This window comes from Lutjanus erythropterus, chromosome 5, assembly GCF_056507025.1.
Source record: "Lutjanus erythropterus isolate fLutEry1 chromosome 5, fLutEry1.hap2, whole genome shotgun sequence".
NCBI lineage: Eukaryota > Metazoa > Chordata > Actinopteri > Lutjaniformes > Lutjanidae > Lutjanus > Lutjanus erythropterus.
In genome coordinates, this window is record NC_139321.1 from 10,265,947 (window position 1) to 10,293,627 (window position 27,681).

General features: G+C 39.0%; 2 protein-coding genes across 3 annotated transcripts; one reads left to right on the forward strand and one right to left on the reverse strand.

Annotated features, from left to right (window-relative positions):
- Nucleotides 1–3,238: 3,238 nt before the first annotated feature.
- On the reverse strand, nt 3,239–12,961 carry phf6 (PHD finger protein 6). 2 transcript variants are annotated; one of them, XM_084718751.1, is made up of 11 exons: nt 12,803–12,961; nt 10,068–10,243; nt 9,358–9,459; nt 7,676–7,809; nt 6,675–6,721; nt 6,391–6,551; nt 6,148–6,291; nt 5,947–6,051; nt 5,718–5,851; nt 4,177–4,306; nt 3,239–4,045 (listed from the first exon to the last, which is right to left on the reverse strand). In XM_084718751.1, exons 2-10 carry the CDS (start codon nt 10,197–10,199, stop codon nt 4,177–4,179), a joined length of 1,089 nt encoding a protein of 362 aa, XP_084574877.1. In that variant the 5' UTR covers nt 10,200–10,243; nt 12,803–12,961; the 3' UTR covers nt 3,239–4,045. The 2 variants fall into 2 exon arrangements, with proteins under 2 accessions (XP_084574877.1, XP_084574876.1); XM_084718750.1 differs by having other exon boundaries at nt 6,391–6,554.
- A 6,461-nt stretch (nt 12,962–19,422) lies between these two features.
- On the forward strand, nt 19,423–26,335 carry cab39l1 (calcium binding protein 39, like 1). Its single transcript, XM_084718752.1, has 9 exons — nt 19,423–19,786; nt 20,319–20,467; nt 21,315–21,479; nt 21,677–21,795; nt 22,568–22,736; nt 22,827–22,886; nt 22,968–23,033; nt 23,169–23,312; nt 24,790–26,335. The coding sequence occupies exons 2-9, from the start codon at nt 20,351–20,353 to the stop codon at nt 24,979–24,981; spliced, it is 1,032 nt and encodes a 343-aa protein (XP_084574878.1). The 5' UTR covers nt 19,423–19,786; nt 20,319–20,350; the 3' UTR covers nt 24,982–26,335.
- Nucleotides 26,336–27,681: the final 1,346 nt, after the last annotated feature.

Here is a 27,681-nt window from a genome sequence, read left to right on the forward strand (position 1 = left end):
TTTAGTCCACAAAACACGGGGAAACTTGCAGAATCTCCCAGACAGTGGAAGTGAATGGTGACCAGTTATGAAATGTAAAAAACAACTGGAAAAAAAAAAACATAAAATGCTTCCATACTGCTTGTCTGGTTTAACCAAGTCTCCCGAAGTCCTGACATGCCGTTTGCACACACACACACCCAGTTCAGACAGTGTGTGTGTGCACGTGAACGTGGCTCCAAACTAAGGATCTACATTGAAGATTCAGGCTAAAAACATGGTGTTAATTTTTTTAATCAACTTCGCCTGTTGGGGCCAAGCTGACAACGAATGAAAACATGAAATGCCTCCATGCTGCTTGTCTCAGCCCCAACGTGTCAAGTTGACTAAAAGATGTTTTTTACACCACGTTTTTACCCTGAATCTTCACTGTAGATCCTTAGCTTGGAGAAACGTTCGCATGCACATGCACGCTCTCTGAACTGGGTGTGTGTGTTGTGACGGTGTACAAATGGCATGTTTGGGCTTCAGGAGACTTGGATTACACCAGACAAGCAGTACAGAGGTATTTTATGTGTTTTTTTTCCAGTTGTTTTTTATGTTTGAAAACTGGCCACCATTTACTTACAATGCTCAGGAGATTCTGCAGCACTGTTTTCCCGTGAAACTCCAGCAATGTTTTGCACACTAACAAAATAAACCCGACCCTCAGTCAGCATGAGAGTGAGTAGATAATGACTGAATGTTCATTTTTAGGTGAACTATCCCTTTAAGGCCCAATAGCAGCACCCTGACTTTGTTTGTTGTAAACTAAACAGGACCATAATTAGTATAATCGATAACACCTGTATTTGTCAAATGTCTGACGTGAAAAGCCTCTATTATCAGCAGAAAAAGTATTTGTCCAATAAGCTGAATATTGTGAAATCAAGTAACACAATGAATAAAGTAAGAATAAGTAAGATATGGCCAGATAACTTTTTGATAAAGACGCTGTTTCCACTGTCTGAAGGCCAATGGTTTGGCTACAGCATGAGGATAATATTATCAATTTTGATTTCAGTTGGGAACAGGGGTGAGGTACATTACAGGATGAAGACGATGGTCATTTTTATTTAGATGAATTGTCCTGTTCTATGGAAAATGCCTTCCTGTGTATTACCTGTACAGAGCAGCAGTAGGCTCAGATAAATGATGAGGGATGGATGTTTTGATTGATTGTAATTTATTATCTTCAAACCTAAAAATAAAAATACTCAGAGGGGTGTAGAATTTAGGGACATCTAGGGGCAAGCTTGCTGAATGCAAACACCTTTTCTCTCTCCATTTCCAACCGTGCAGAACCTACGGTGGCTGTGAAATTTATGCAACACACAAAAGGCAGTATCTAGTGCCAATGTTTTGTTTGTCCATTCTGTGTTACTGTAGAAACATGACAGTGCAACACAATGACCTCCACAGAAGAGGATATAAAAGACTCATTATAAGCTAACAGAAACACAACAATTCTTATTTTCAGGGGATGATACACAAATGAAAACATATATTATGAACATTACATTCTACGTCTGCCATATTCTACCAATAGATCCAAGTAATTCTTACACACGGGTCCTTTAAGACAAAAAGTGGGGGTCCATGGTCTAATGTGCATCTACAGTTTGAGGGTCTTTGACATGAAAAAGTTTAGGAACTCCTGACCCATGGTCACGTCTGTAGCTACTACCTACCACTGAGGTAGCACATGTAAAACTAAAGAGTTTTTCTGGGGATTGAGGAGTTTCAATTCTGCACTTATTTAGAAAAACAGAATGTGTATTTCATTGGCAGATTCCTGTATAGATTCAGTGTATTTGAATCCGACAAGTTTTAAGCTGAACAAATAGGCCTAAATACACAACAACACCATCTTGATCTTCATGCTGGGACGTATTTAGAGGATCTATAATCAAGCAATCGATAAAGTAAAATGTATACTAAAGAATAATTTTAAAAAAGTTTCTTTTGAGTGTCTGATCAGGATGTTTGAGGGCAGCGGGTGGGTGTGCATTGAATCATGACCTCTTTATTTTTAAAGTCCTGCCTACAGCACTACTTACAGGTCATGGTAAGTTACCAATATTATATAATAATGTTATTCACCTACAGGTACCTTCAGTCAAACTCTAAAATAATCCTGACTTTGTGACAAACTCTATTGAGTCCCAGACATGTTGAATTAGATACAGAAGTTTTATTTAACTGTAAAACTGACACTGTGACTCAAACTCTCCAGCGTCTCTATATAACTCTATCACTGTCTGTCTACAGGCTGAAGGAGACTTTTCAGTCCTGACCTGTGTCCCAGTTCTATACTACACTTACTCAAACTAGGTTTTCAGTCTGTATTCTGAACTTATTCTAGGACATGCTTGATTTTTTTTTAGTTTGCTTTTGATGTACATTTCTGCCCCACAACGCAAGGCAGACAAGAATCAGAGGAACTACTAACAGCTGCAAAACATCAGAATAAATTTCGATATTAAAATAATAAATAAACTTATCATTTAATGTAAATCCTTGAATCCGTTTGTCACGTTTGATGGGCAGTGGCGCTCTGAAGTTGCAATTTGACTGATGCACCTCTGCACGTGCATTGCATCATTTCCCTTTACTGTGTGGAACTGGGACACAGCAAGCTTAACCTGAGCTGTACAATACTAGTAAAAAAAACCCAATGTGAATTCTGTATTATAATGTCACCCCCCCCCCCCCCCCCCCCCATCTCTTATTTGTTTTCTTCTTCTTTTTGTGTCTTTTTTGTGCCTTCTTTGTGCCACCCTCTGCTACAGAATAGAGAGAATCAGCTCAGGTTTTACTATAAATGTTAGAGCTTTCATAGTTACGACTCAAGTTAAGGCATAAACTACATCAACATCAAGGCTTTGCTACAGTCACCATCAACATATGCTACATCGAGGCTTTATTTTAGATACTATTGCTTGTTAAGGTGCATACAAATGTGTGCATTTAAATAAATTAAATGCACAAATGTATGAATATGTGAGAAGGAATGCTCCAGACGGGAGCGTGCTGAAGAGCGTCCAGCTACTGTAATCTTGCACAGCTTCATGGTCTGACCTTACGGCAGCGCGGCGAGTGCGACATTCCTCACCAGAAATCTTCACCTTTAACACCCTGTAACCACTCATGAATGCTGCTCTGTGTTTTGATGAGCGTGTGGTCGACTTTTCAAATGAAAGACTCACTCATTCACTCATTAAATGTGTAAAATAAAATCTTTTCTATTTCCAATCATTCATGGATACATTTGTAGAGATACAAGTAACAGGACATCAAACAAAGTCAAGCCAACTCCTCTAAAGAGCTCTACTTTGCCCTTTAGCAGCTAAATAAAAAAATGCCACCTTTAACAGTGGAAAACTCCAAGTGCATGCTGGCAAAACTTGTAATCGTGACTGTTTGAAATCCAGATATTCAAAATTACTCATGATAATACAGTAGCAAAATATGACATATCAAGAAAGAAAGGCTAACATCAAAAGAGTATTCTTAAGACATGATTACAGAAACAAAGTAATCAAACTGCACAACTCGATAGAGAGACTAGTAACAAACAGACCCCTCTTAAAAGTGAGTCCTTTAGAAGCTAAGGAAGAGCGAGAATGTATCGATTTGAGCAAGTGTGGGTCATGTAATCTGTGGGGGACATGGGCAGTGAGTGACAATCAGAACATCAGTCCATCAGCTCTTATTCACGGCGAGAATATCTGTGTTTGAAACCGAGCCCGCAGCTGACTCTTGGGAAACATTGGCCATGGCTTTTCATGATGCTGCCGCAGTCCAGAGCTCTGCAGAGTACCACCAGTCTGTGAAAAGCTCCTCATGAAGAAAAAACGTCTGGTGCACATTGGGACATCATGTCCATTTACTGGAAGAAACCGCGTGACGGACCCGTGGGAGCTTGTTGACCACGACTTTGTGAGTAAGTTTAAGTATAAAAAATATCGCTCCCTCGTCTTTGAGTTCTTCTGTTCTCACCCCACGTCACATCCATCAGGCCGACCTGTAAGAGCGGCATCAATAAAAATCTTATTGCATTGCTGACGCCAAAGGAAACCACTGAAACTTCATGTTTGACATTAAATGTGGATGTTTTGTAAATTTTAATAATAGTACTTGTGTGCAACAGCGTACCTAGTTGCCGTTCACTTGCGTTGATGCTGTTCCTCCGTGGTCAATTACTGCCCTCTCTCTACTGCGATTCTCTCGTTCCTCGTCCTCCTCGTCCCTCTCCTCGTTGCCACTGTGGTTCTTACAATATAATCTAAAAAAGACACACACAGGAGGGCTTGTAAGTAACAAAAAACAGCAATAATTGGCTTTTCTGCACAACTCTGATGCAAAAAGTGAAGCCTCCCAAACTTGTTGACTATTAAATACATTACAAGAGCTCCAATTAGCATCCATAAGTGTTGCATTACCACCATCTGCTGGACTGTCCTTTGCTCCATCTATTCCAGCATTGCCATGGCATGTGTGCAAAGGCAAAAGTTAGAAATCTTCCTGAATGTAACTGCATGTGTGAAGAGTGGAAATCACGAGCGGTGCCTTTATGTATTTGTGTGAAAGATGTTTTATGGTTAAAGATGCCCTATGAGGTTTTTACGCAGCGCTTTCCCCGTTTCCTCATTTTCTTTTTTATCATGCACAAGGATGCTTATGTATGCATGTGACTGCAAGCACATGGGCGACACAACACACATTCCTGCTGCTAGCTTCACGGTATTCCACTATTCAACAGCTGTTAGTAACATCCAAAGAAACTGGGGCATTAAGAGGAAAGGGTGGGATGGAGTGAAGGACTGTCCGTTGTGTTGAAATCACTTGTATAACAAATGCATACCAAATTGATTAACAACAAATCATTCCGACAAAAGCAGCCTCTGAATGGTGTTAAATGTGATTTTTCAGGGGATTTTGTAAACAACTTTTTATTACAATAAAATAGAAAAAAAAAATTGATTTTTAAATGAAGTGAAATGCTGCAAGTTAAACATCCAGGGTCCAAACTTTACACCCTCCAAGTTCCAAATGGCAGCAAAACAAAGCAGCTTACTATTGCTTGGCACTTTCTACACAATGTCTGTCTATGTTTTTGCTGTAAGAAACATCTGCATTATAAGTTATTAGAGATGACACATAACGGCGTTAAACCACCAAAAACAAAACATGAAGTCAAAGAGAAAGACGAGGAGAGAAGTCATGAAGTTCTGTGTTTTTGTGAGATGTGGCGTCAGAACAATGCAGGACGAACAACGCTAAGCTAAAAACCACAGTATGCGCCCCACTGCAGGGCTGTATGGCTGGTGAAAATATTTTTGGCCGGTTTGGTTTATCGGTTTACTTTCCATTGGCAGATGAGCCAAAAAGTTAATTTTGAACCCTGTAAAACGTCCATCATATTTTCACATGTGTACATAAAAACGTACTACAATCAAGAAAGGCTTTTCTATATTGGCATCTGACGGATATTTGTGACTTTCTTGATGATCATATGTAAAACCTGACATCAAAGGACAAATGCTGCATCAGTAATTGTAAATATAAAGAGGAAATCTCAATGTAAAAACCACATGATCTAGTAACAGTCAAATGGTGGTGTCTAAATATTGTTGTGAAGTGAAAGCACTTTATTTCTGAATGTAAATGTGTTTATCTGTGGAAGTTGAGCTCACTTGTAGATGCCACGCGCCATGTTTTCAATGTACTTGGCTTTGTCCTGCAGGCCGCAGTGATAGTGGTAGGTCTTCACACATGCCTTGATTTCACACCCGATGGTAGCACCCAACTGAGTGCAGAGCGTACATTTCTGGAAAAAAAACAACAAAGCCATCGATTTTTAAGTCGGAGGTAAATCATTCTTAAACTCCTGAACATTTCTGAAAACGAAACAAATATTCCCACCATTCTTTTCCCCCTCTTGATTTCCTGGATGACTGTTTTCACGTCAAAGTTTCCAAATTCAGCCCGTGATGTTGTGGTCAGCTGCACCGTCCCCGATGAAAAAAGCTGCAAGAGATCAGAGATTACAGACAGATGCTACAGTGAAGTTAATTCAAAGTGCTTATAAACAGACATTCTTGTACACACACATAACAGTCTTACCATGCACTTGTAGTGTGCAGCCACTTTTTTGGAGTTATCGGTATGAAGCATGCCCCTCGTTTCATTCTCCTCATCGCCAGCGTGACAAAAGCCACAGCGCTGACCGCCATCTCCCGGGCTGGCCCGAAGAGGTGATCTGTCCCGCTAGAACGCACAGAACAACGCTCAAACACAAGAGGCCGCATGCAGCGAACAGACTGTTCGAGTAAATTATTACAGTTATGAACAGACGTGTCGCCTTACATGGGAGGAGCTCTCCTCGTCTGCAGCGGCCTGTGAGGAGGTGGAGCGGGAGTCTTCTGACTGGCCACGAGACCCGACCTTGACTCTCCCCTTCTCAAACCTTCCTCTGCTCCTACTTTGTGGAGGCGATGAGTCTGAATCATTGGCCACAGCTCCCTCTTCTTCTGTGGTGTCAGAATTTATCATTAAAACATATTTCATATTGATACATAGATAATCATTATTATTTATGTAAATCATGATATAAACTGGTGGTATAACAGATGTTATAAAGCATAATTTACCTTGAAGGCCATCTTGAGAAGCATCCCGATGTTTGCGACAGTAAACACTACGATGGGGAAAACAAAAGAAATACATTTTAATTTACAACTTAACATGAACTAGGAGAGTGCAGACCTCCACCAGGCAACAGATGGTGAAGCACCTACTGCAATGCCACCACGACTGCCTGATGTAACCAGCAGGGATTTGCAAAGTAGAAATCTACATTTTTGCACAGCTTTAAAAAAGCAGAAATTCTAAAAACTCTACACTTCATGTTGCCTGTTCATAGGTCAGTGTCTGCATGTCTCGGTGGAAGTTGTAGCTATTAAGAAGGTAAATGTTTTGATATAGAGCTGATTAGATTGCCTCCAGTAACTGAATTTAATCCAACATGTCACTACTTTCATGTTCAATTTTTCATGTTTATAACAAACATAATTTCCTGGAAATTGGTTCAGAATTAAGAGAGTTACAGGCAGCTGCAGTGAAGTCTGCGTGTCTCATTTGTTTACCAGTGGACCTTGAACGCTCCAATATGGAAACTGCACAGACGCACAGCTGAGATGACAGCAAAACTAACAAAACAGTGATTTATTCAGCTCATGTACTGCCTAACTTTAGTGGATCATAACATATTGGGCATGGAATGTGCAGATGCTCTGATTAAGGTGAGACTAAACTTTTTTTAAATTAAAAATGTGGCCTGCAACAGACTAGGTAAGCCTTGTTTTTAACCTAGCAGTTGTTTACGGTTAAGAGGAGTGAGGAGTCAGCAATCGGCATAAAACACAGCAGTCAATAAAATAGTTTTTTCAAGATTTTTCAAAATTTGTCAAACGCTGCCATCACAAGAAATCCTTGAGCATACAGACATAAATGTGCACAAAAAATATTAGGCTGATTGGGCCTGTGGTATACAAAATGAGCTGCACAAAGCAAACAACAGCTCACACACTCACACAAAAAAGTAATTGTTGTAGAGTGATGTGGAGAAGAGTTCAAAGTGAAAGTGACTTACAGGTAAATCCCTTGTGCGGGATTCTCTTTGATCTGGGCTTTGTCCTTCACAGCACAATAATAGTGATACGTCCTCCGGCACGTCTTCACATCACAGCCGATAGTGGCTCCCGGCCGGTGACACGAAGAACACATCTGACGGAGGAAAGAGCAGATTTATCTTGTAGAAAAACGGCCAAGTACATGCAGTTCCAGTTCGCTCAAAGTAGCTGGTAACTAGTAATGTGATTTATTAATTAGCAATGTGAAATGTGATTTCATGATGTGCGTCTGAATAATAATTTCTCTCCAAAGATCACGAGGGCCCTGACAGACACAACTGTCTGAAAGGCCATATGCAAATATCATGAAGCGATCATCCCTGTGGGGAAAATTAGACCGTTGCAGGAGAAAAACAAATTAAATTCAGCAGGGAAGATGGCACACAACAAGATTATGCAAGATATTAAAGGAACAGTTGACCCTAAAATTAAAAATACACATTTTTCAATTGGCCTGTAGTGCCATTTATCCATCTAGATTGTTTTGGTGTGAATGGCCAAGTTTTGGAGATTATCGGCTGTAGAGATGTCTGCCTCCTCTTGAATATCATGGGAGCTGAATTAGTAAAACCAAACAACAAAGTCTCTTTACGTGACCCAATTACTGAAGATAATCCACAACTAGTTCACAACAGCTACGGTAAAACTAGGTGTGAAAAAAATCAACAATCAAATAAAAACTAGGCTTTAGAAAAACAAATCTAACTGTAAGGATATTGTGTACTTACAAAACTCACTAAAATAAAATAAAAAATATACAGGGAATCGCTTTAGTTTTAGTCTTGACAATTTAGTCAAGTTTTTCAACATAAAAACCATGAGGAGGCTTCGGTGTAAACGTTTTATTCAGACTGTGATCTCTACATGACTGTGACTCAACTGCTTTCACAAAGTCTTGTTTTTTTTGTTGTAATACCTATTCTGACCTAATCTTGCCCCTGACAAATACCCCCCATGTACAAATAATACTGAAACTAATAAAAAACAACTAATAACAACATAAAAATAAAGACAAATACAAAACTATAACTCAGGTTGTGAGCAGCTTCATGAGAGACTACTACTTCTATTTCTTTATATAGGTATTTTTTTGATTTTGAGGTGAACTGTCCGTTTAATAGCCTGTAAAACAAAAGTTCTTTTTTAAATTTAGCAAAGAAACATTATACATATTTATTATTTGTAAGCATCTAAATACCAATCTTCAATATATAAACCTGCAAGCTAATAAGAGGTGAAAAAGGTGACATGTTCAGAAACCAGTCCTCTGTGTGTGTGTGTGTGTGTGTGTGTGTGTGTGTGTGTGTGTGTGTGTGTGTGTGTGTGTGTGTGTGTGTTTCTATCAACTGATCAGTCATGAGTCAAATCTTCACTACATCAGAACTTATTCAGAAAAGGTGTCATTTCTTTTTCAAAAAAGGCAAAAAACACCTCAAACTTTTTTTTGCAAAACTGAGAAAGGTTTTTTTTTTTATGTATCTGTCTGATGCAATACCTTAAACTGTGCATAAAAGCATGTTGATGAAAGCCCAGTCACCATCTCGTAGGAATACATCCCAAATGCTCAACTGGTGGCCCTCTAACACTTCCTTTTCACTCCTCCGCTATTGATGCCACGCTGAGAAGGAAGGTTGGTACTTACCAATTTATTTCCCCTCTTGATCTCCTTTTTCACATCCTCAATGGAAAATCCTCCAATGTTTTCACTGTCTGAGTGAGATGAGACCAGGGCAGACGAGAAAAGCTGCACAGAACGGTCACAAAGAAGTATGAATTGGTCTGTGTAGTCTTTTGATATGATGATGACACAATATCTGCATTTTCAGTTCCCTTGACTGCTGCTGATTCACCATTTTCCACACTCCTTTCAGGGCAAACAGAGGTTTCATGTATTTTATTAGCATCAGAGCAGATGTAGCAGTAGCAGTGTATATAGTGTATATCCTGCATTTACCATTTTTTATTTTGTTAAATATTTGGTTTGTCAGAGGCTGTAGAGCAGGGTTTTCTTAATCTGGAGGTAAGGATCAGACCAGGAGGAAAAAAGGCAAATTGGAGTCTTCAAAATAGTTTATAGAGGATAAATCACTTATTTCTGCTAGATAATTTATCATTGATTTATAGATTCCTTAATAGTGTTTTAATAGTTTATCTCATTTTTGCTTTATGAACGTCTGGTGTTTTTGTATGCTTCCACTTATAGACAAATTAAACAACATAAAATCACAAAAAACAGACATTTTTGACTTAAACGTTCACTATTCTGCATATCTGACAAGGGTTGCAAAAAAGCATGACTTTGCCTCGGAGGATCACAGACTGCAAGGCTTGAGGACAATGTGCTCTCCTTACCATGCACTTATGGTGGGCTGCCACCTTCTGGCTGTCGGACACAAGCAGCTGGCCACACTCCTTGTCCCGGTTGGTTCTGCAGAAGGCACATTTAGGCTGCCGTGCTGCAGCTCCTTTCCTCTGTCCCGACATGACCGAAAGGCTTTTTTTGTTTCTTTGTTTGTTTGCCAAAGTTTCTAGTGAAAACAGGAAAAAAAAACGAAGAACACAAATATGTTGATGAGAACAACAAGATAGCTTTGCATTTTACAGGCTGAAAGATCATTTCAAACAGATATTATCAAACAGTTATAAGGAAACACATCCTTGCCACATCCTCTACAGTATCATTACAGCAGCTTCCATACATGTCGATGCACTCGTCATATATGTAGCTCATGATCACAGCTCATTCCTGATTCAAACCGGATGCCATGAGACTTTTACAAGCATACAGCATGTGGGTGATGAGTCCTTGGTGTCATGCGTTTTTTAGAAAAAAATGAATGATGAAAATAATGGCCCAACATATTAGCAGTAAGGGGACATGACACGATTTTTTTTGAGCTGATCTATTATTAATGTGTTCAAAAACATTTGTAAACATTTTACAAAGATTTGTATAGATTCGGTTATTAAAGTGTGAAATGTTTTCCTGAAAATCAAGTTCTTTCACCGACTAAATGTGAGTATTGTGAAATAATAAATAAAAGCCTCTGGAGAGGAGCCATCAGAAACGCTTTCCCAGAAACAGCTGGAAACAAAACTTTGACTCAGCTACTACTGCAAGTGACTCCAGAGTAGAGCAACCAAAGTCGCACAGAAGAGCCCTGTGTCCTAAAAACACCAGCAGCCTCTGATGGATCACACATGGGGCCCACACAATTTGTTGCAGGACTACAAGCTTGACACTTTTGGTTGATTGTGCTGAGGAGGGTTTCTGATGGCCTGAATACTAAAATCCACAGAATAATAAGTGTGCGCTGAGATTGCTGATCGGTGTCAGTATTTTGTGAGATCCTGCAGAAGGTAATCAATGATGTTGCTTGCTTCGTCATTAAACATGACGGTTGCAGACAACATTGGCTGGCAATTAACGACATTCACCAGTCATCCCAGATTTAAATCAGATTAAACGGGAACAGAAAGGGAAATCAGGAGCAGGACTCTGAACCTGGAGGATCAGATCTGATGCAGCCCAGCTGACCTTACACACAGTACTGCAACTAATTAGTATTTACATTGTTGATCTTTTTTTGGGGGGGGGATTAATCGATTAAATGTTTGGTCTATAAAATGTCAGAAAATGGCGATCAGTGTTTCCCAAAGCTCATGATGACATCCTTAATTGTTCTGTTTTGTCCACAACCCCAAAATATTCAGATTACTGTCATTAAAGAGTAAAGAAAACAGAAAATAATCCCAATTACGAAGCTGGGATAAGAGATATTTTGTTTTACTTATTTCCTTAAAAAATACTCAAACTGATAAATCAATTATCAAAATAGTTGGTGATTAATTAAAAAACTTGACAACCAATCAATTAATCATTGCAGTTCCACACACGGGGGCCACTTTTAACAACAGACAAACCCTCCATGAGTGGTGTATTTTCAAATGATGCAACACGTTTCCCTTTTTACAAACACAGCCTGCTCTTATATTCTACCACATCCCTTCTGACCCAACTTGCAGCCATCCTGATCTCTAAAAGAATATTATTCAGTGGAAATTTTCTTATTTTAGACTGTACTGCTTGTTGTGATAAAGAGTGAAGACATACACATTACCAGGAGCTGGGATGGCTTAAAAATTAGTATCGATACAGGATCGTTTTCAGCTGAGTTTTAATTAAACATTTATTAATCAAGATTTTCTTGAAAATAATGCAAGATCGGTTGCAAATCCCTCATTGTGATCTTTTACTGTAAAGGAGTAGAGCAAGCCTCTAAATGTGTGCTGTCATTTGCAGAGACGGTCTGCTCGGTGTAAACTGCAGGCGACATTATTAAATTATAAGATTAAGAAAGATCTATGCAATCCTGAATTGTGAACAAACGAAAGTAGGTGTTTTTTAAAAAATCACAATAGCAGTGTGCTGCGACGCCTTGATAGAGCCATTACAGCCATGATAGCAGGGCCAGGATTTCACTGCAGCGGCGGCGGCGGCGGCGTCGGCTACAGCAGCGTGCAAACACACAATACTGTCCATGTAAATAACACCAAATCTCCTTTATTTCAAGCCCTGCTCCTCACTCGCATGCCCTCTCATCACAATCCCGCACTGCGAGGCGAGGTTGTGGTCCATTCGCGACGAGGAGAAGCGGAACACAAAAAGTGCCTAAAATTTCTCCTGCAAAGTTTTGAATTAAAGGGGGTGTGTGTCTCCTTTCTCCACCAAACTAGCTATAACTGAAAACATTTCTCACTATGAACATCTCAACGCCCCGAAATCTCTCCACGGGCCTTTTCATGAAGGAAAATAAAGGTCGACGGTAGGAAAATGTGACACTTCGTCATTGTGTTTCTGCTGGAAGCCGAAAAACTGCGAATATTTCCCTTTAAATGTGGGAAATTATCATGACAGGCGCGGGTCTTCGCAAACCGTTTCGAAGTAAAGAGCGCCATACGTGATGTTGTATCCCCGTGAAAAGAGAGCAGCTCAGCTTGTACGCCAGCAATACGGCCTGAAACCACAATAGGCCATAAAACACCGCGGCTAACATCCAGCCGCTGTTAGACAACCTCCATCTTACCTGCTAATATTATCTGATCGCGCCGAGAAAGGCTCGAAAGATGGAAAAGTGTTCCGGGCAGTGGCTATGTTTCTTTCCGTCCTTCAGAACTGATCGTGAGCTTTTCACACTACTAGCATCAAGCTAGCTGCTGTGTCCCGGATAGCACCGCTTCCTGCCGTGCCTTTTCAAAACAAAAGCCTCGTCGAAGAACGTGCGCAGCGATGTTCCAACCGTGAAAAGATGCAGGAGGTCGGGATCTGTGGGAAACGAAAGTACTTTACAAAAATACCTCGTGTAAAAATTACTTTAGTATCCCAAAAGCAGGCGGACCATGCTTCATACAGATTGAGATAGATCTGACTAACTCTAGTGTTATGTCAGATTTTGGTGAAAATAAGAGTTATTAAGGCTATAATTTATTTTTTCTTATTTCCCTTTTCCCCTTTCTTAAGTTTCATTATGACAGTTTATTACTACATGTGTGCAATTACCCTGCACAATTATTATATATCTGTATAAGTGGAAGATGTATATATTTTGTGTGAATATCATTTTGTATTTCACATTTTATAATTTTATTCTTTCATATTTTATTTTATTTACCACTCACTCTTTTATCCACCTGTACTTTCAATCCTTGGACTGCTGCAACAAGTGAACTTTCCTGGTGTGGGATCAGTAAAGTGGATCTTGTCTTATATCATTTTATGATTCTTGCCATCTCTATTTTTATACTAATTTTCACTGTTATGTTATACCTTTACTGCTATTTTTGTTAATGGGCTGCACATTTACTCAAAATATTATCAAAATTGCAATATGGCCAAGCGTAATATCCAAATCACTGAAGCTGCATTTTTTTTAATAAAGGAAAAATATGGTAAGAATACTATTAATGGCATTCTGGGCTGGAAAGAAACATTTTAAAAATGAAAATGAAAATGTATTGTGTACTATTTTTTCTAGTTGTGTACAACATATTGCTGCCTATTCTTCCATAAAGTGTTGTTAAAAATGTTGTTGCACCCAATTTCAGGTGTATTTGTCACAAAAACTGAGAAATATCAATTATCAAATAAATTTTAAAAAAGATCACTGGTTTCAAAAACCCTGGACAGATGTACCAAGAGTGCAGCAAAACGTTCGTTTCTATCAAATGAGTCCAACATCCAGAGTGTCAGTGTCAGACACCACAAACCACCACATGACACAGTTTCACTCAAACTCAGTCGAACAAGCACAAAAGAAATTCTGCCTCTCTGCATTTTTTCAGCATCTGGATTGGTTTATTTGTATGCCAGCGTCAACTGCTGCTTGGAGCATGAAGAAGGATCTAAAATGATATGGATCCATCATATGGGAGCCATATGAACCAAAAATGTTCAACAGGCATATACTATTTAGCATGTTATGTAAGTATTGACTTTTTTTTTTTTTTAGATCAGAGAGGCTAAAGCATGATGGGTTGATGATCCACTGTGTTTGTAAGTATAGCATCATAGGAGCGCCATAAAAATATAAATCTGTAAAACAATAAGAAATGTGGAAATCTAAATAGTTAGTTTGATCTTATGAATATTTAAACTGGATGATTAACACACAGATTAAACTTCCACTGCACGTCTATATTGATATTAACATACAGTATATTAGCCAAAGCATTTCATTTGATTTTTTTGGGGGAAAGTGTTATATTAAAGCTAAAGTATGTTTCTGAAGTTTTATGATGAACTTTACTAGAAAAAAATAAACATTTGAAGAGTCAGAGCTGCTGTTTGTTTTTGTTGTCGTAGTTTGGTTCGGTCAGAACTTTGGAACATCAAATCATTGATCTTTGCTCACAGGGTCACGAGACATTTCTGAAAATATTTACTGTTATTGTGGTCAGCATTATTTTCACCTTACTTTTGTAGCTTCCCTTAAATAATTTTATGTAATTCTATTCTTAACCACCATTGATTTCATGTTTGGTTCTAATCCTCTGTGCTGTTTGTCCTAATGCTGTTGAACATTTGCCCTCGGGGCAGCGTGGGTCAATAAAAATGTTTTCTTAATATACACTAACTTAGTTCTCGGTTCTTCATGTTACAGCTGATCAAAGTGAATTATTACTGCACTTATTATTATTACTGCACCACTACTCACATTTAAAGTCATCAGTTGTTCATTTGGCATTCACACTGCAGGAAATACCCTCAGCTATGTGTAATTTCTGTGCAAAATCTCTTATATCTCTCAAATATCTTCCAATTATTAAATTAAATTAATGTTTCCATTTAGAATTATTAATTTATTTAATCACATTAAATGTAATAATGTACGATAATATTTAATTTCATTCAATAATAGTGATTTAATATTTATTTATATATGTTTTTATATGATTAATACTCTGTAACTATTGTCATTGTAACAAATGTTACAGTCATAATTATCAAGGGCAACATAATATAAATACATAATAATCACCATAATATTACAGGATAATCTGTAAATCTACATATTAATCTCTTTAGGAATGACGCTGCACATCTTGGAAATTAATTAAATCATATTTATTTACATTTCAAAATAATATATTTTGTATCAGTTTTTGTTTTATTCAGTATTTTATTTCAGTAAAAAAATAATAATTAATTTTAACTTACCTCTCTCACTGAACTGAAAGTTTCCATCATCTTGAGTTAAAAAACTTTAAACACTAAACCTGCTTTCTTGAACAGACCCCAGGCCCACCCAGGTAGTTTCCTCAACCTGAAGATTTCCATACAGCTGTGCGACCTCCGACAGTTCGTCTTCCTCCATCTTCAGGGCATCAGGTAACTCCAGCTTGGCTGAAAACTCATGCTGCTTTGCTTTGACTAGTTCTGCTGTCTTTTTGCAGTCGTGTACAATCCTGGCCTCCGCTGTGTCCTATTTGGCTGAAACAGACAGATTCTTTTTTCTTTTTTTTAAAAAAAAGGCTCTGTTCCAATAAAAGACAGACAGACTTATAAATGGTTATAGTAACTTAAAAAAACTAATTCATACAGTCAGCAAAGTCTTTGCACACTGTTTAAGTGTAAAAACTGCTTATTTCATTGTACATTTTCATCTAATAATCTGACTGATAGAAAAACTTCCCACAGGTGTAACATTCAATGATTGGTGTGATTTAGTTTTACAAATATTGATAAAGTAGATCCGTTTAACTGCCGTTGTCACGAGGCACAGTGAAAACATCTGAGGATGCCAAGTTCTGTCCTCTGGGAGGGAAGTTCAGGGGACGTACAAACTGTTTGTTTCCTGTCCTGACAGTGGAGGTGCCCTGAGAGTACAGCCTGATGACTTTTACCATAACATTACATCACTGTAACTTTGTGTAATGTCACGGTCATCATAGTGGCAATTCTTTCATTGAAGAAGAAGATAGATACATATCAGTTTGTCGCTGCTCATTACGGTGCTGCCATTTTTGTTATAGGTGAAAGCTCACCTGTGTCCAGAATACCAGGTAAGCAGGCGAACAAAACACTGAGAGAAACAAAACAAAAACTGAGACATTCTGTTGAAATGTAAGCTATTTAAGTTCTGTGATTTGATGTACTTACAACATATAAAGTGTATTTCACAAGAGAAAAACATGCAGATTGTTTACTGATTATCACGTAATATTGATCATATACAGACTTCGTGTCGTCCTTGATAAATATTGGTTGGTTAGAATAATAGAGTAAGATTAATAATTTTAAACTAAAATAAGTATAAAAAATAAAGATGTTTCTATATAAAATATGAAGCAAAATCTGACACGCCTGCGTGAGCCAAATACTTTGATGGTCATCTTTTTGACTGGGGTGCCTCCTCGGGCCGGTCGGCGGCTGTCGGGCACCTGAACTCGCTGTGACAGTTGCAGCTTGGCCGACGCCTCCTCTATTTTTCAAGTAGTATCCAAAAAGGTCAAAGGTCAACTTCAAAGCGACATAATAATATTCAGCTCTGTTTCATCTCTAGTGAATGGGGCTAGAATTGTTTTTGCTGATCACGGTGGGGTTGCCTCCTCGCTGCTGCTTTTTTCTTTTTTGAATTTTCATTTGAATTTTTTTTTTTACAGTCAACACAATAGCTGACACCTTGGTGGGCGGTACCAACCTTGGTGGGAGCGCCTCTTTGTTGGGGACTGCTGGCCTTGGTGGGGGCTTCGTACCTGGAGGGGAAGTATCACTGCCGCTTCTCCAAACTGGAGTTGTGCCAACTGCCATCTACTGAAGTAGGTAATATGCTGACTATGGATACCTCATATAACCCTTCAAAAAAAATCTGAGCTGTACCTTTCAAGGAACTGTTCACCCCAGTATGAAAAATATGTTTTTTTTCCTCAGGCCTTTAGTGCTCTTCATCCATCTGAATATTTTTTTTTTTTTTTTTTTTTAAGGTTATTTTTTTGGCATTTTTGCCTTTATTGACAGAGACAGCTGAAGGTATGACAGGAAAGGGGGGTGAAGAGACAGGGGATGACATGCAGCAAATGAGCCACAGGCGGGATTCGAACCAGCGGCCGCTGCAGAGGACTAATAGCCTCAATGCATGGTGCGCACGCCCTACCGACTAAGCTATAGGGGCGCCCCGGGGCGCCCCCATCTGAATAGTTTTGATGTGAGTTGCAGAGTTTTGGAGATATCAGCCATAGAGATAGTAATATAATGGCACTCAGCTTGTGGCGTTCAAAGCACATTTGAAATATATTATGCTTCTTCTCCCTCTTGTGTCATGTTTACTCACTCTGATTTTGGTCACCTCAGTACAGAGATGAAGGAGAAACAGTTGATCCTCCTCGGTTGTTGAACTGAGCCAAACAGTATTTGCAAACACGTTTCAGTTTGTTTTGGGTCTATGGGAATATGGCAATATTCTGAATTTGATAAAAATAAATGTAAACAGCTTATTCTTATTCTGAATGGTTTCTATTCTGTGGGATATGCTGGTATTATTCTGGTTTTAGGAGCATTCTTTGGACATGTAAACAGCAAATCCAGAATATGTGTCTCAGTTGGGTTTTTACAGCAGTTTATGACACACAACCTCTTCTGCTCTAAACATAAAACATTTAAAAAATGTTTTTAAAAATATATTTAAGTATTTAAAAGTTCAATGAACTGGTGAAATAAATGAAACCTTGGTGATTAAAACATCCTCATTTTACAGTATGCAATTATTATACAGTTATTAATTTAGAGTATTAAAATTAATACAGTAATGCCTTTTACAGGAGATTATTTAGTGTGTATTAAAAAATACAGCTTGCTGATTATTACTGTAATAACAATTACAGTACTGTGATTAGATTTACAGTAATCATACTCTGATGTTTTTACAGCAACTTGCCAGCTAATTGCTGCCAGTAAGTTAATGTGAATTTTACAGCTTTGTCAGTCCGTCCGTTGTTTGCTAAGACAATCCTCGCACCTGACAGGTGTGACATGTCATAATTATTGCCAAGGTTTGCCTCTGACTTGTCACAGTGAAAGGACACTAAAAATGTGCAGTTTTATTATGAAAAAAAAATATGCAATTATTAGGCACTGAACTATGACTATTTCACAAAAGAATACACATACTTTTTTTTCCTGGGAGGCCAAAGTCATGACCCACCTTACAGTACCTGTAATGAGTTAGTACTGGTTGCCTTCATTGATTGGGAGAGGGTGATTCGTTAGTATTAGCCAATCAGAGGCAGAGTAGGGCGGGTCATCACTTTGCCCTCCTGGGAAAGAAAATTGGTGTCTGAGCCCTGTGTAAAATATTCATGGTTCAGTGCCCAGTAAATCTTTTTTTAAGATAAAATTACACATTTTAGACTGGCATGTTGTTGTAACCAGTCCAAGACACGCCTGTGTAATAATCCTAGCATTTAAAATGAAAATTCTGTGATTATCTGCTCAACCTCATGCTGATTGACGGTTGGGTTTATTTTGTTAGTCCCCAAAACACTACTGGAGGTTCACAGGAAACAGTGTTGCAGAACTGTCCCTTTAATCAGAGTGTCTATATCCCACACCTGGCTGTCAGGTGGATGGATAATCTTGGCATAGGAGATGTGGACACCAGCATGGATTTTTAACAAATTTGTGAACAAAAGTTGAGATTGATTGTGTAGAAGTGGTTTCAAATCCTTCAACTCATGAAAAATGGGAGACCACAGTGTTGCTTTTATTTTCTATATTTTTTGAGCTTGTTTAAAATGTGCTGGATTGATCCTGAAGATTTTATTATGAAAATCACTATTAGAATACCTTATACTAATAGATAAATATATTGTCCAGTGCTTTTTTAATATTTCTATTTAATTCTATGATTGTTTATTAAAGTTAAATTCCATACGGGAGTTGAAAAGGTTTCTCTCAAACTGTAAATATCACTAAAAACAGTTTCTCTGCCTTATCTTTTCTTCAGAATTTAGATGCACTTGATTATAGTTACAGGGCAGCCCGGCAGAGGGGGCTAGCAGTGCACTCCTTTATCTATCCTCCCACATGAAACGTGCGAGCGCCGAAACGTGCGCACCCCGCAGCGGAGAGGGCGTTCCCGCACGTTCGCTTTCTTTGACGCGATTGGCTAAAATCGGCGTCAGTCATTTCGTAAAGCAAAACATACCCGCCCAGTGTCCCCGGGATGAGGAGAGGACGGGAGTTTCAACAGAACAGAACAGGGAAATGAAGTTGTCAGACGGGCCAGCCCAGCGACTCTCTCTTTACAACTAGGCAGCTAGCAAGTTAGGTGACAGGCGGTCACGAGTAGAGACATTTACATGAAATATCACAGCGATGAAGGTCGTCCGTCTGGGCAACTTGTAGCTACAATTACTACACGTTAGACAGCTGCAGACACGGATCTCAGATAACGTTACAGGCAGTTCAAAGTAGCGTTACAGTGGAAAAAAGAAAGTGGGCACAACTTGCTAGCCTGCCTGCTAGCTAACCTTTAGCCACCGAGCCTCCTTCAGCTTCAGACTAGAGTCACTCGGTGAGTCTTGACAGCCTGAACTGAATATTTCAGCAGTGTGTTAGCTATGTGTGTGTGTGTGTGTGTGTGAGTGTGTGTTTTCCATCGTACTGACGCCAGTTTGCATTCTTCTTGCTAACTTACAGCTAACTAGGTCACAAGCTAGCTCAAGTTTGCAGATGAATATTGCTGTAGCGTTGACATTTTAACCTCTTATTGTCCGTTATATCCTCGTTTCGGTTATAAAGTTTGCGATTTATTCGGCTCGGGTAGTGTTAGCTCGGATAAACTACTAAACCGAGGCAAAAGTGTGACTTAAGCCTTTGAAAACTTACTAATGTAACGTTAGCAGCGTTAGCTAGCTGTTCGTGCTGTTATGGCCTTTAAAGCTGTAACTCAATAGTCTGCTTTTGGGTGTCAACAGTTAAACTAACTCAGCTGTATCTTTGCTCTCTTCAGGTGAGAGCTTTTCAGCCATTTCCTGATGCAAGGAGTTACAGGAAGTTGCTTTAATTGCATATCATAGTTGTTTGAACCTGTCTTATTTCCTCAGAGATTTCGGGCTCGGATCACTAGTCTTCAGCCATGCCTTTTCCATTTGGAAAGTCTCAGAAGAGTCCAGCTGAAATAGTGAGGAGTTTGAAGGACAATGTGGCATACATGGAGAAGCTTGATGCTGGAGACAGCAAAAAGTGTGAAAAGGTCAGCACTGTTTTTTTTTTTGTCAGACTGTCCTATATTTGGCAATTGTAAAGTTGCATTCTGTAAAACACATTTTAATCAGACAGCTTTTTCTGTGAAAGCAGCAAAGTCTTGAAATTTGCTACCAGATCACTTGAAATCTGCAGCACAACGCCATTTTTAAAGCTACTGCCAGGATTTTTTTAATTGGTTATGAAACAGTGTCAATTTAACGCTGATGCCTTTACATGACCTACATAAGCAAATGAGAGCATTCATGGCTATTACTATATGAGTGTTCTTAATGGCTTCAAGTGGGTCAGATTTTCTGAAATCAGATGAAATGACCTCTATTTTGATTTTTTCCCAGGCAGATTTACAGTGAGTATTATGTTAGCCAGTGAAAATGAGGCCAGAGAGATTTTTATTTAAAGATAATTTTATTTTTGATGTTATATTTTGTTGTTCAAGTCATGAAAACACTTCCACTTTTGTCCACAGAGGCTTCCAGAATCATCAAAATATGCACGTTACTTGTAGTAGTTTTAAGAGAGCTCCAAAATCATGGTTAATTCAGGAACAAACATGTACTAATACCTTTAAATGTGTACCTTTTTTTTTTTTAATGCTGATCTCAGTTTTAAAATAATTTTATGATATTTTACTGTATTCAGTTTACTATCTTCTTACCTCACTGTTCCAATGTCATATTTTCATAGAAGCCCCTCTAGCGATGGGTGTTGCAAATTAGCATCGACTATAAACGCTATGATATTTGTGTCAGATAGCTGTTTGAAGTTTGTCTATATATATACTGTATCCGTTCCTACTGATGGTCTTAGTCACTAACTGTTTATCCTCAATTAAGGTTGCAGAGGAGGCGTCCAAAAATCTGGCTTCACTGAAGGAGATACTTAGTGGAACAGGTGACAAGGAGCCTCAAACCGAAGCAGTGGCTCAGCTCGCACAGGAGCTGTACAACACCAACCTCCTCATTTCTCTCATTGCAAACCTGCAGAGGATTGATTTTGAGGTGGGGGGAAATGTACTCATATCTGCAATTACTTTGTGTGTGTAAAAAGTATTGATCACTTAGTGTGTAGACAGCATATTGTCAGTGCGATTGTGTACGTCTGATGAGAACATCTATGCCCAAAGCAAAAATGCGTCTGCATAACATCAGCATCCAGTCAGCCACTCAACTGTCTGAGTGCTTTTATTTTTTTGCAGGGGAAGAAGGATGTGGTTCATTTGTTCAGCAATATTGTGAGACGTCAGATTGGCACCCGCACACCCACGGTAGAATACATCTCTACACACCCAGAGATCCTCTTCATGCTTCTGAAAGGGTAAGTTCATCTTTTCAGTATTTGATGCATGTTTGATTCGAGTGCTTTGTAAGTACAGCTACATTCAAAGAAATTCCATCCTTGGATGCTCTTAAACTGCAACCAAAGTATTTTGTACCTACTTTTTCTTCTCACTCTACTCAACATGCCTTGTGATTTTCTACATTACCCAGTATGTGTTTCAACAACTCCCAGAGGAACGAGCGTGAACTTGTTGCATACACCTGTGGGTTATACGTGTAGATGAAGAGAGCGATAGTGGAGCTGATTTTACAGGCCTAAAAAACTGAGTCATCCTGCCTACTCAGAGAGCAACATGTCTTACAGCTGCACTGCATTATGGTCGATTGAGGCTGTTATTGGTTGATCAAATGCGATCTTTGCTAACTGCCACTTCTAGAATGGATTTCTGCTGCTATGTTTTTGAACTTTGTTCTAAAATGTCATGTCCGTAAAGAGGAACAATCAGTTTTATTGTCAAAGATGTATATCAAAACCTGACATTTAATATAGATGGGTTAGAACATTCTTCTGCTAATAAATTCTCTTGTAGGTACATGGTGAATTGTCTACTTTAAGGCCTAGAAATGAAATGTTTGTCAGTACAAATACAGATTTAATGGTGGATCAGCAGTGTTAAGTGTTTGGGGTGGATGTTCCTGTAAGCGAGTTTAATTACCACCTGTTTTTGTTTGTGTCACATGTACAGTGTCTGTTTTATAACCGGCTATAAATGACTTAACCTGCACCCGACATGTATTAACCTGTACAGATATGAGAGTGCAGAAGTGGCTCTGAACTGTGGAATGATGCTTAGAGAGTGCCTGCGTCATGAGCCTCTGGCACGGACGGTGCTCTTCTCCGAAGACTTCTACTGCTTCTTCCGTTACGTGGAGCTCTCAACCTTTGACATCGCCTCAGACGCTTTCGCCTCATTCAAGGTACACGGCCGCATTTTTCCTCTCTGCTTACAGCAATATTCATACTAAGAGTTCTTATCTAATATCTCGGTCCATTCTGTTCCCTCTCAGGATCTTCTCACAAGACACAAGATTATGTGTGCAGATTTCCTGGAGAACAATTATGACAGGGTGAGCTTTCTATTGTCAAATTTTATCCTTAACTTGAACAATGCTCATGCTGAGCCTAATGTACTTTAAACTGTCTATCAGGTGTTTACAGAATATGAGAAGCTTCTGCATTCAGAAAACTACGTCACCAAACGACAGTCTTTAAAGGTAAAAGCTCCAGTTCCTTCAAATCAAAATCAGTTAAACTTTTACTTCAGCAACAGATTCAGGTGTAAATAACATTATCACTTCCTTTGTTTGGTTGCGCATTGAATATACCTGTACATCTATACTATATTTCAGCTCCTTGGGGAACTTCTCCTGGACCGACACAACTTCACTGTCATGACAAAATACATCAGTCGGGCAGAGAACTTGAAGCTGATGATGAACATGCTGAGAGACAACAGCCGAAACATCCAGTTTGAAGCGTTCCATGTCTTCAAGGTGTGCACATAAAACATGTTATCATCAGTATAACAATTCACCATTTAATATTTTTACTTGTACTCTGAAATGCCACATATTTTTTGGGGAGGAAGTCCACTCATATTAGTTGTTAAGATAGTGAAAGTGGTGTTTTTAAGAGTAAGGAAAGACAATAATGTTTTTACACAGAGACCCCCACTGGCCACCAAACCTCTAAATTTGGGGACCAAAGTACATCATAAATTTGTACAAAAACAATACTGGAAAGTCGATTTATAGCTGTGTGATTTATTTTTTTTTAAAGGCATGGCTCTGTCACGTTTCAGCTGCGTAGCGTTATAGTTACACCATGTCCACCAGAGCTGATCACAACCGTTCTAAACAGTGTTTGTGATTCCACCTGTGGGCAGGAAGTCACACAGGAAAACATAGAAAATACAATCTTTTTTCAAAATGAAAGATCCCCTGCAAACTCGTGATCATAAAAATGAAAAAAAAAGAAAAGCAAAGAGGACCAAATCAACAAAATCTGAGCAAGTAAACATGCAGGCAGGCAAAATGCTCTGCTGGTGGGACCTGCAGCCAAGTGAAGGACGGATCAAAACCGTGGTGCAGATGTGGCGTGTCCACTGGAATCAACCGGTTACACGACTTAACACAGCCCTCCCTAACTGTCCAGTGGCGTGTGAAGTGGTGTTTCCTGATGACATTGTTTCTGTTGAAAAATGAGCTTTACTTCTCAGCTGGTTGAGGAAACATTACTTCCTTAGTTGTGTCATATTCTAGCCACTTATACTCCTGCTCCCATTCACTCCTAAATTTCCATTTCAGTTTCATTTTTTCACAATCCGCCTGTTGTGTTTCTGGTTCTTCTGTGAGGACCGTGTTAGGAGTTTAGAGTCAGTTTAGTAAATACACACTTAAGTGGCCCCGACATGTCGATAGCTAGCAGCAGCGAGCGCTGTTTGCTGTTGTGAATGTGAATGAAAGGATGTTTGTGTAACTGTAACTTGTTGGTGAAGGCTCGCAGTATGGGGATAAAACTTGGTGGTCACAGGTAGGGCTGCAACTAACAATTATTTTCATAGGTCATTAATCGGTTGATTGTTTTGTAGATTAATAGCTGTTTGTTTTAAAATGTCAATCAGTGTTTCCTAAAGCCCAAGATGACGTCCTCAAATGTCTTGTTTTACTCACAACCCAGAGATATTCATTTTACTGTCACAGAGGAGTAAAGAAAACTAAAGAATATTCACATCTAAGAAGCTGAAATCAGAGAATTTTGACTTTATTCTTAAAGAAATTACTCAAACTAGTTATCAAAATAGTTGCTGATTAGTTTAATAATAGATTAATAAACTATTAATTGATTAATCGATGCAGCTCTAGCCACAGGCCATTCAGACATGGTTAATATATAACCCCGAAGATAACTTTGGACTGATATAATTTCCGAATTTGTCAGTTCATGTAACCTCTCTTTCCCTCTGAATAGGTATTTGTTGCGAACCCCAACAAGACTCAGCCCGTGCTGGACATCCTGCTGAAGAACCAGACCAAACTCGTGGAGTTCCTGAGCCACTTCCAGACCGACAGATCCGAGGACGAGCAGTTCTGTGACGAGAAGAACTATCTGATTAAGCAGATCCGGGACCTGAAGAGGCCCTCGGCGCCGGAGGAAGCTTAAGGCGGCAGGGACGACTGCTCCGTCAGGTGGTAGATGTGTGAGGTGGCGGCTGGAGCAGCAGAGGGCTAAGAGAGAGTCTAAAAGACGTGCTTCATTAAGATTTAATATTAACTACAAGATATAGGAAAAGGTAAACTTCCTTCACTTTCTTTTTTTTTTTTGTGTGGATGTGGAGGTGATTTCCATCCAGCAACCTGAGTGGGCCAAGAACTGTTATTTAAACCATAGTGCTTCTTCTTCTTTAGTGATAATGAAACGCATTTAGTCCGTTCTCGTAATGTTGGACCTCTAAACTGTTACCCTTCCACATACTTTGTTGCTGACCTTAGAGTGACAGAAACTTCACCCCGTTCACAGCCAACATGAGCTCAGAGGTGTTCTTGAAAGTCTGTCTCAGAAACGTGTCTATATTTTAGAGATTGAAAAGCTGAGGAGAAGTAAATATATTATTTTTCTAATGTATCTTTGTGTTAAACAGTTTAAAACACACAGTAGCCCTTCTTTCTGAACATTGTTTAGTCTAACTAATTGCATAGCTCTGGTTTTTGCCTTATTGTAAGCTGTTGTGTTGTACAGGGACTTAAATGATCTATAGAAATACGCCTTTGGCAGAGTGACGTGCCAGGTCAGCACACGATAGTAATTTTTGGCCATTTAATGTGTAGTTATTAGGCCTTTGGTTGCATGTGTGGGGTTACAGAGGTCAGAAATGATCCTGCAGTGCTGTACTTGCCAATGCATTAGCTGGCACCGGAAGAGGAAAATCAAAACCGTAGAGGAATCAATTAATTGTGCTGTGATTTTTAGGCTGCGCTCAGCGAGGCTTACATGACTGAAATAGAAACAAGGCATCAGATAATGCTGCAGGGTACCAGCCATCCATTCACCGCTAACATGGACAGCCAGGATATACCGATTGATCTCACTAGGAGCACTCCATTTCATCCTCACATGCTGAGCACAGATGATTCATTTTAAAACACTGATTTAACCAATAAATTAATTCATGAGGTTTTAAACTACTTGATGTATGCCATCTCAGGCATTTCTTCTTTACAGCATAAGCACTGCATAACAGACGGAATAATACTGCAGTTTACACGGAGGTGTTGCTCATAAGGATGCATCATAAGTATGTTACACTGTAAATCAATTACATTCGTAAAAGAGCATGACGTGTAATTTAAAATTAGTCGACGTGTTCGAAGAGACTTTGTGCTAACTTTCTTTTACAGGGTTTCTTCGTTTCATGTTCATTTGCCACATACTGAACATTTGATACTCTGGAAATTTGAGAATTTGACTGTTTGATTTGACTGGAATATTAGCAGGATCACATTAAAGGGACAGTTGGGAGTTTTTCGAGTGGGGTTGTCTGAAGTACTTGTGCATAGTCAGTGTGTTACCTACAGTAGATGACAGTCGCCACACCACCGGTTTGGTGAATCAGCAGGATTTCCGTTGTAGGAAGCTAAGCAATGAACTGCTGCACACAGAGTCAGCAACAAAATGTATTTTAGACACCTAAAAAAAAGTCTCTCTTAAAAAGATTAATATCAGTTTACGTGTGCACTATATTTAGAATATTTTCACTGCTGTGCCTTACTATCAGACTTTATTTTCTGATGTGAAACTGCTGTTCTATCAGCCAGATAGTGCTCTCTCCAAACCAACCAAGCCCCATGGGTGAAACCAGTAATTTTACCTCTCAGAACACAGGAGGGCTGTTCTATCGCTGACTCAGTCTGTTTGTTTGTTTGTTTGTTTGTTTGTGTAATGGTGTGACTCTGTGTTATTGTGTAACTTTGGAAAATCCAAGCTACTTTATTTGAAACACACAAACAAACTAGGAGATCAAGGCAGCAGTAGACCGGCAACTCCCTTTTTCTGCGAGGTAAAATGACTGATTTCACCTATGGGGTTTGGTTGGTTTCGAGAGAACGATATTTGGCTTCTATAACAGCAGTTTTCCTGTCAGAAAAGGCTATCTGGTGACCAGGTAAAGCCGAGAAAACAGTCTTAAATATAGTGTACACTTGAACTGACATTTCTCTTCTTTTAGATGGACTGTTTTTAAGTGTCTATGATGCATTTCGCTGCTGACCTTGTCCACAGCTGTGCATTGCTTAGCTTCAGCGCTGGTGCTCCTCTTTGCTTCTCCAAACATGGGTCATGTCGACCACCATCTGCTGCAGATAATACTCCGACTATTAGGGCTGGGTATCATTTAAAAAATTACAATACCAGTTCTCTTAAAAAGATGCCAATACCAATGGAGTACTTCATTCCTTACCTTTTTTTTAGAAGGTTCTTCTTTATGAAGAACGCTTGCTTGAGCAAAACCGTACACATAGTGTTTGTTTGAGATCTGGGTACCGAAAAGATTGAATGCAAGTATCATTTGACTGGAAAAGTTTTGATAATACTCGGTACTGGGCTATTTCAATCGATACCTTAAAGGTATTAGGTACCAATACCCATCCCCACTGACTATTGATAAGTTGATCAAAAAGACACATCCCCACTTTGAAAACAATAACTCTCATCCACACAGTGAGTTAAATGCCTCCTTTTTGTTTAAGGTTCTTTCCTGATATGGTTCTAATAATACATTTGAGTAGAATGAAGCGTAACCTGCCTGTGATGCATCAGAAAGCACATCCTATCAGATAATGACCACGTGCACTGTTAAAATAAGAT